This window comes from Medicago sativa, chromosome 1, assembly GCF_051527215.1.
Source record: "Medicago sativa cultivar Bolivia chromosome 1, Bolivia_mono, whole genome shotgun sequence".
Taxonomy (NCBI): Eukaryota; Viridiplantae; Streptophyta; class Magnoliopsida; order Fabales; family Fabaceae; genus Medicago; species Medicago sativa.
Window position 1 is genome coordinate 76,333,871 of NC_140749.1, and position 9,321 is coordinate 76,343,191.

The following is a 9,321-nucleotide window of genomic DNA, read 5'->3' on the forward strand; positions in this document are numbered from 1 at the left end:
TAATATATTAGAAAAAATTATGAAAATTTGATATTTTAAAAATACTCATCGAGACGAATCTAACGATATCTTATATGATATTATTTATCTTTGTATATTAGTAGAAAAATACGGTCAAAGTAAGTTAGGTTAAAATTACACATTTTCAAATGAGTCATCTATTGCGGGACGGAAGAAGTGTTTTTAAACGGATAGATTTTATAAGGACATGAAAATAGAAGACCAAAACCATCATTAAGCTAAAATAATCAACGGTTAATCCTTTTATGTGTACCCCTAAAAAGAAATACTTTTAGTCTCTTTTACTGAAATGCTTTGGTTTTATCTCTTCACATTTCAATGATTTTTTCCCCCTCTTCACGTGCATTTCTAAAATTAACAATCCCTTTGATTTGCCCAGTAAAGAATTGAATACTAGTTGAGCATGCAAGAAAGCTGACGCATGCACTTATGTTTTCTTGGTCTTATTGTCGCCTCCCATCGCTTAATTCAATGGATTTATCCAACAAATACAAATAAGAACAAATGAACAATCCTTTCCTTCCATATATGGAAGCCTCGCGGTTCAAAGTTATTTGACTTTTTCTTGAGCTTTTTTGTAAACATATTTTTTTTAAACGGTTAAGAAATTAGGTGCATGCATGGTCGGTATAATATGGCTTGCTAGTATCATTTTGTTAACTATAATATTGTAAAAAGTACACTTTATTGAATGTGAACTATAACTTTACAAAATCACCATAGCTAATTCTAACAAATTCTATGTGATACCACACATTTAATAGAAGGATCGAACTAACAAGTTTATATTAATAAATAAAAGAAATTGAACGACTGTAGTAATAAAAAAGAAATCTAAATGACCGTTTCTTGGATATTATTAAAAGTGAATTCACATCCAATAATTTAAAATTATGTTGATCATATTCCTTTTTCTTTATAATTATACTTAATTTTTTTTTGAAGGAAAACAAACTTTTTTCTCTGCGTTTACTATACTTTTGATAAAATCCATTTTTTTTTTTAAATTATTTTTCAAATTCAATTTTTAAAAGTAGCTACTCAAAACCTCTATTTTTCATCTTTTTCTAATTCTAGTTGGAAATAAAATTGTACACAGTAATGATTTGCAGATAAATTAATTGTCTTGACTAAAAATTTAAAAAAAAAATGAAAACACACAATCAAATTCAATTATTTTCCTAAAAAATCACAGTCAATATAATTAAATTAATATGAGAAATTAGGTACATGCATGTTCGGTATAAAAGGGGTTGCTAGTAGTAGTTACACTGTGTTAACCGTACAATTGTAAAAAGTACAACTTTACAATAATGATAGTTCACCGTGATTCTAACAAATTCAATGTTATACCACACATTTAATAGAAGGATCGAACTAACAAGCTTATATTAATAGAAGAAATTAAATGACTGTTTCTTGCATATTATTAAAAAGAATTCACATCCAATAATTTAAATATTATATTGGTCGTATTCTTTTAAAAAAAATTATACCTTGAAACTTTTTAAGGAATTAACATAAACTTTTTACTATACTAATAAAAACCATTTTTTGTTAAAAATATTATTTTTCAAAATCGATTTATAAAAGAAGCTACTCAAACAACTTTTATTTTTCTAATTCTAGTTGGAGATAAAATTGTACATAGTAATGATTTGGAGATAAATTATTTTTTTGACTGAAAATTAAAAAAAAATTGAAAACACAAAATCATAGTCCATTATTTTCCAAAAAAATCATAGTCAATTTAACTTTTGGTTTTTTCTTTAAAATATAATCATTTAGAAATGGAATGGTTAAATGTGTACCAAAAAAAAAAAATGGTTAAGATTTTAATTTGGCACCAAACTATCATGTTGCTAGTAGGTAAGCAGCAAATCAAAAGTGTTGCAATAAAACTTAAGAATATAACGAAATAATGGTAGATTTGGTGTTCTTGATTTTTCAATTTCTTTTCCACAAGTGATATTTCGTTTTGTTACCTTAGACATATCTCGTGATTAGATCAAGGACATGCTATAAAAGTTGAGTATGGTTTAAGCTAGCTATGATATGACTTATGTATAGCCTAAAAATGTGCTCTAGTGATGAAAGGAGCAACGCATTCGTGCAATAATTGTAAGTTTAACAGTTGTTGATTATGAGTGAAAATGAGAAGGTCCTTATTGAACATTGATGCCACACCTTGAAAAGTTCATGCAAATATCATTGAGGTTGATGTTATATAGAGATAGAGCCTTTCAGGTAAGGTGGAGACATTTCTTTTTTGAAAGGACCATAAGCATAGACATAATGCTCTTAAAATAACGGACGGTAAGATATAATTTCCCATTTCGAAAGGAGGGTATCGGCTGGTATCTCATAGTTTTTTTTTTTTTTTTAAGCAAAATAAAGGGTGCAGAGGGATCTCCAGCTGCAACACCTTGAAATATATAGATAGAAAAGAAAAAAATACAAAAGAGGGGGGACATAAACCAAAACCCTCAAAGATAAAAGAAAAGAAAGAAAAAAGAAAAAAAAAAAGAGAGCAAAGCAGAACAGATGAAACAACCAGAATTTAGAGGAGCAACATTAAACCCAATTACTAGTAGCGCGAGCGACTGGAATCCCCAACCTTAAACCCTTTACTAGTCTCAGGTTGTCGCTTTAATGTACTTTTCTTTTTCTTTGGAATCACTAACTGAAATTGTTGATTTGAGTCAGAATTAACAGAATCTTCCTTCTGACCCATGTTAGCCCATGAATCGCTCAGAAAATCCATAGTTTGTCGGGCCGCAGTAGGAACAAGCCCTAAAACTTGCATGTCATGAATAACATTTTCACTAAAGTGTGACAAGTCGGAGTCTGTCGCCACTATGGCCCTACCGAGATCTTCCTGAGCATTCTCTATCGATACCACATCCTCATTTAACTCTTCACGACAGAGAGTGTCAACTAAGTTTGCATCAGATGCTTCATCACGAATTTTATCTATATTTCTTTGATCTGATGGGGAGTCTGGTAAAACAGTGTTGCCATCTAGCTCCACAATGGGAATGAGATCAGCATCATGGTTTTTAGAGAAGGCAAAGGGGAAGCAACAATTTTAGGGTTTTTCTCACCCTGATTAGTGAGTTTTTTTGTTATCACAGCCTCTTGTGCTTTAGATTTATCCTGCTTATTACTTGCATCCATTTTTCCATGCTTCAACTTGTTACATTGAGATATGTGATGACCTAAAGTCTGACAGTTATTACAATATTCAGGATGTTTTTCATAGGCAACACCAACATGAAATGCAAACCCTTCCCTTTCGACTAAAATATTGTTATGAAGAGGTTTTGATAAATCAACATCAACAAGCAGCCTAGCATAGTGACCAAATACTCTATGTCTAGTAGGTTCATCTAAAGTAATAGGCATACCAACAGCACATGCAATTTCAATTAAAGTTTTTTCCCTCCAATATTCCCGAGGGAGATCAGAGAAACGAATCCAAACCTGGGCATTAGATTGTTTCTGAGCACCGGGGCTGGTATCTCATAGTTTGATTGCAAATAAATTGTCTTGGCTGATATTGAGTGCTTTTTTTGTCCTCGGAATTGCTCTTTAGGTACATAACAATTATTCATAGGCTTGGGATTTTATAGTGTGTTCTTCTCAAGTTTTCAAGTTTGATTTTTTTTCGGTGTTAATTTCGGTGGATTAGTTTGACTCTTTAAAAGAAAAACAATTACTCACTGCCACCTAAACACACCCCACCTATAGTTAATTACTCTTTGGTCATTTTGAAAATCGGTTACACCAATTTAAAAGGTGATTAACTGATTTAAAAAGTGTCGAACGATAGTTAACTTCCATTTTGTAGTAAACGATAGTTAACTGTCATTCGGTAGGTGCTTGTAAGCGATTATTAGGTGCCTAAAGTGCAATTCCCTTCTCCAATCACACCAAATTTGGGTTGGGCTTTATACTTATTCGGTTGGTTTAGAATCATTAGATGTCTTCACACCCCTACAATTGTATTTCTACCCCAGCATATAATAAAAAAATTACCAATTTTAACCATATTCAAATCACACCCCATTCACCCTCTATAAAGTAACTTTTCCAGATTTGAAAGTATTTTTTCAAAAAACTTTCAGACAGTATTTTTGGAATTGATTCCCATGGTAAAAAAATAACTTTAGGCAAGTTTTCTAGGCTGACTTGCCACCTTTAAGTTGTGGCAAATTATATTTTTTTGATTAAATATTTTAGTAGGAAGGTTGAATGTTCTAGGTTTGAATTTGAGTTTAGAAATAACTCAGAGCAAAAGCTTCATCAAATTTTAGTGATTTAGAACTCAAAAAACACTAAACTAAAGAGAATAAAAAAATGTATGATCTTTGATTCAATACCATAATACTATTTAATCATCAAACTGTCGATGATTTTGAAGTTGTTGTGCTATGTAGAGAAGGAAGGGTCTAAATAAAATAAGGATGATGAGAAAAAGAAGACATGTTCATGTTAAAAAGCTTGGTTATTGTTGTTTGATTTTATTTAACCCTTATTCAGAACTTTGTAGAAGAACATAAATCTGGTTTCATCGACTTGGTTACTGTCGTTTGATTTAATTTGACAAGAGGTTGTTTGTTTTGTGTAAAACCAATTTTAGACAAGTATTCTTGATTTTCCAAAAGAATACTAGAGGATAAAAACTCTATGGGTCATACTAACCAGCGTCTCCGAGACACCGGTTAGCATTTCTAAAACTCTATTTGAGATAGCATCTAAAGTGTGTGAGAACACCTTTTTACTCGATGATGCTACATAGAATTTTATTTATGGGCACTATGCACACATCTTTATTGAACGTGACATTTCTAAAGGTATATTTGATGAAATTGTGGTTGAAACTGGAAAGTGAAGTAACTTGCTAATTTACTCGTTTATGTTTTTGGCAGAATGTAAATTAACAATCTATACGTATATTTATATATATATTCCTTTCATTTAAGTATTAGCTGCTCTCCTTTGTTTTTTTTTTTTTTTTTATTTCTTTCTGTATATTCTCTTCACTAAAAGGTGAGTTCGAAAGTAAACCAATTTTGGGGATAGTCTACTTTGAAGTGTTTTAGCTTTTAGATTGTTTGTGCTCATTCAATAGAAAGATAAGTGGATAAGAAATAGAAGGAGAATCCCACTCATCTTGACAAAGACTGCGCTACATTCATAACTCCAGACAATGACATACATGAGAGTTGTGTAAAAGTCGCGGTATACTGCGTATAATATCTTCAGTTCTTAAAAGAAAAAATTATTGAAATAATTGGAACTCAAAGAGACATAGAAAGATATTTAGGCCAGTGAGGTTGATGCATCTTCCTTTTATAAAAAAATTGATGATGTATCTTATCTAAATTTTATTGATTGAAATACATCACATTTCATTAACCAAATACGTCGAATTTTAGTGATGAAAATGAACACTTTCCATGTAAAAATTACTTATCTTAATTCCTTAAAAAATGTGTCAAGGGTACTTATTAATATGTTTCTTTTAATATAATTCAAAACAAATATAAAATTTGAATAAATTTTGACATAGGTATACCAATAAAAAAAATTGGGGGAAGTGTGGATTAATTGAGAAACTATTTGTTCTAAAAAGGAGAATGAAGCTTTGGGGTGAGACGGATTAAAAAAAATTAATATGGCGTTACTTGAAAAATGGTGGTGGAGGATGAGGGTGGAGGTTAAGAGTTTGTGGTATAGAGTCTTAGTGGCGAGATACGGGGAGGTTGGCGGTTGTTTAGCGGAGAGGGGCAGAGTGAATTCTATTTGGTTGAATAATTTGATTGATATTAAAAGAAGGGTTGGTCCGGAAGTTGGGCGGTGGTTTGATGAAAATTTAGGGAGGGAGGTAGGTGACGGTACTGCAACTTTATTTTGGTGGGATCGTGGATTGAAGGTATGATATTGAAGAGGAATTTTAGTCGCCTTTTTTATCTTATTGATAATAAGATGTCGCTGAAATGTACTCTTTTGGGTGGGGGGAGGGTGGTGCCTGGAAGTGGCGGCGTCAGTTATTTGCTTGGGAAGAAGAACAAGTTAGGGAATGCTGTGAGATTTTATCTAATATTGTTTTGCAACCTAACTGTCCTGACTGGTGGTTTTGACACTTACATGCTTCCAACAATTACAATGTTACCGGTGCTTATAATTATATGTTATCGTCAATCAACATTATGGCAGCTGATCACTCCAACACAATTTGGAATAAGGAGTCTGCTTCGTAATCGTCTACCAACAACAAATAATTTAATCAAGATGCACGTTCTTCATCCTAATGCCCAATTATGTATGAGAGGTTGTGGTTTAATGGAGGATATTAATCATCTTTTTCGCTCTTGTGAATTTTTTCGAAAAATCTGGCTCGGTATCTCTCATTGGCTTGGTTTTAGTACGGTACACCCCACCCTGCGCATGTTGTCGATCACTTTTATCAATTTGAATATTTAGGCGGGTAGGGCCGGCCCAACAGAATAAGAGGCCTAAAGCAAAAAATTTAATGTAGTCTTTAAAAAAAAATTAACATACTATTTATATAAAATCAATTTTGTGGAGACCAAAATTTGAATTCATGACCAAGAGTAATTGAGGCATTTTTGGTAATCAATTAAGCTATGCAAATGTCTGTAATTTATCTATCATATAATATACTTATAACCAAATTAATTTTTTAAAGGCCTTTTTTTCACATAAAATTTTGAGGCCTAAAGCCCTTGCTTGGGTTGCTTAACCCATAGGCCGGCCCTGTAGGCGGGTTTTCAAAAAATATTTGCGCTACTTTTCAATTCATTTGATTAACAGCTGTGTGGGTGATCTGGTGTGAAAGAAATGTTCGGATCTTTTGTCAAAAAGAAGAATCCCTACAACATCTTCTAGACAAGATTAAGTTACAATCTTATTGGTGACTGAAAGCAAATATAATTAATTTTGTTTCTAACTATTATTTGTGGTGGCTTAATTTGTTAACTTGTTGGGAATCACTTAGTATTGAGGTTGTTGCGCCCTTTTCCTTTTTCTTTCTGTTATATATTTTTTATGTAATGTGAATCTTTTCTTCCTAGTTTTTGGAACTTGTGCTGAAAATACAAGGATCTCAGTTTATATAATCCATTTTAATTTTTTTAAAAAAAATACAAAATAATTTCCATTTAAAATATAGTCCCAAATATCTTCTATGGATATTTTTTTTTAGATATTTCATCTACATTTTTATGAGAAGATATTTCTTCTACTACTCTCAAGTGTGACAGTTTTTTTTCTAGCGGAAGTGTGACAGTTTTTTATTATTTTAAATTTTAAAATAAAAAATATCTTTTTTAAGGGAGTGACTTCTAGGGGAAGTGTGACAGTTTTTTATCATTTTAAATTTTAAAATCAGAAATATCTATACATGACACAAAATAATATTTTGAAAAATGATATTTGTTGTACGACTTGACTTTTCTTCTCATTCATTCATTATATTCTTATTATCGTCAAAAAAATAAGAAGAAAGAGAAAAAGTTATATCACAAGAGAGAGAAAGTTATTTCAAAAGTTGTCGTAAAATCATTATACGATTAACATTCTAATGGTCATTCGAAAAAATAAAACAGTAACATTTTAATAGAAGAAACTATTGAAAAATATTTTGGCTGACTTAGCACCGCTGTAATCTCAAAACAGCGATAAAGAACCCACGGGTTTAAACCGCAATATGTTCTAGTACTATCCTTGTGTCCCAGCTTCTATATAATCCATTCCCCACTGGTTTCATTCTTCATTATCTACAACTCAAAACACACAATTTTCTCAAGTTTGCAAGTAATAATTAATTAGTAATTAATACATACAAAATGGAAAAGAGAGAGCGGAAGATTATGGTAGCAGTTGATGAGAGTGAGGAGAGCATGTATGCACTTTCCTGGTCTATCAGTAACCTTATTGCTGACACTAACAACAATAACAAGCTTGTGCTTCTCTATGTCAAGCCACCTTCTGCTGTCTACTCATTGGATTCTGCAGGTTAATTTCTTCACACTCACTCCTTATTAAAACATTAAACACATAATTGGTCTTATTCAGGATCGGCCCAATAATCTCCAGAAATAAGTGAGGCATGAAATAGGTTTTGATATATATATGAGGTCTTTTTGTCTGCAATACGAGGCCTTTTTACTAATAAAACTTAATAAAACTAATATTTTTGTTGATAGGCCTTAAACGAGAGGGCTTTAGTGGCCTTACCTTTAGGCCGCGACTTGTTATGATGAACAACTTAATTAAAAGCTTATTGAATAAACTTTTAATATATAAGTGCTCATGTAAAAGTAATTTTCATAACAAAAATATAAAATAAAGATTAACTGTTTTCATATAAATTATAAGTTGATTTTATAAGCTACCTTGAAGAGCTTATAAAATAAGTTAAAAACAACTCATAGACATGTTATGAACGGTTTCATTAGTTCTTCCAAACAACAACAACTTATTTGTCTAGATAAACTCAAATAAGTCAATATATGTTGACTTGGTATTATTATTTATAGGATATTATTATGTAATTACTATTACTCTTGGCTTTTGAGTAACATGTTTATTGAATACTAATTTGGTAGTAATATATTTTACAGGGTATATTTTTTCCAATGATACAATTGATACTTTGGAAAACTATAGTTCACAGTTAGCTAAATCAGTAATGAAAAGAGCTGAAGCTATTTACAGAAACTTTGACGATGCAGATGTAAGTCAACTCATCCAGCTCAATTTTTTTTCACTTTTTTTTTTTTAAAAAAAAATCTTCAATTTTTAGTTGTTGACTCTGAATTTGAGATTTTATTTACAGATAAATATAGAGAAAGTAGTTGGTACTGGAGATGCTAAGAATGTTATATGCAACGCAGCAAAGAAACTAGGGGCTGATACCTTAGTCATGGGAAGTCATGGCTATGGATTCATCAAGAGGTAATTAACATTAACATATATAGTCTTTAGTTATTTTTTAGAATATACAAAATGATGGTATAACTAACTTTTATGGTGCCAATTTGTAGGGCACTACTTGGAAGTGTAAGTGATTACTGTGTCAAGAATGCCAAATGCCCAGTTGTAATTGTGAAGCAACCATAGTTCATAAGAGAATTTGGTTTCCTATTTAAGGCATCTTAAAATATTACTGGGTACAAAAGTCTTGCTATGTAATGTTACAATTTGTGTATGCATGTATTTTGCACTTTATTTGTTTGTATAATATAAAAGTTCCATGGTTATTTTTCCCAA

General features: G+C 31.3%; 2 protein-coding genes across 2 annotated transcripts; one reads left to right on the forward strand and one right to left on the reverse strand.

The window, feature by feature from the left end:
* Window positions 1–2,608: 2,608 nt before the first annotated feature.
* On the reverse strand, window positions 2,609–3,426 carry LOC146957535 (uncharacterized). The gene is made up of 2 exons (XM_085750668.1): window positions 3,126–3,426; window positions 2,609–3,042 (listed from the first exon to the last, which is right to left on the reverse strand). Exons 1-2 carry the CDS (start codon window positions 3,424–3,426, stop codon window positions 2,609–2,611), a joined length of 735 nt encoding a protein of 244 aa, XP_085606794.1.
* A 4,395-nt stretch (window positions 3,427–7,821) lies between these two features.
* On the forward strand, window positions 7,822–9,321 carry LOC146957536 (Adenine nucleotide alpha hydrolases-like superfamily protein). The gene is made up of 4 exons (XM_085737018.1): window positions 7,822–8,064; window positions 8,673–8,785; window positions 8,888–9,006; window positions 9,096–9,321. The coding sequence occupies exons 1-4, from the start codon at window positions 7,896–7,898 to the stop codon at window positions 9,169–9,171; spliced, it is 477 nt and encodes a 158-aa protein (XP_085593144.1). The 5' UTR covers window positions 7,822–7,895; the 3' UTR covers window positions 9,172–9,321.

Bases quoted from the DNA above. Each gene is read 5' to 3' on its own strand.
- LOC146957535 (XM_085750668.1), bottom strand. From the start codon at position 3,426: ATGCCTATTACTTTAGATGAACCTACTAGACATAGAGTATTTGGTCAC. The intron at 3,043-3,125 runs GTGAGAAAAACC...TTGTGGAGCTAG, and splicing joins AAAAAAACTCACTAATCAGG to ATGGCAACACTGTTTTACCA.
- LOC146957536 (XM_085737018.1), top strand. From the start codon at position 7,896: ATGGAAAAGAGAGAGCGGAAGATTATGGTAGCAGTTGATGAGAGTGAG. The intron at 8,065-8,672 runs GTTAATTTCTTC...TATATTTTACAG, and splicing joins CTACTCATTGGATTCTGCAG to GGTATATTTTTTCCAATGAT. The intron at 8,786-8,887 runs GTAAGTCAACTC...TTTTATTTACAG, and splicing joins GAAACTTTGACGATGCAGAT to ATAAATATAGAGAAAGTAGT.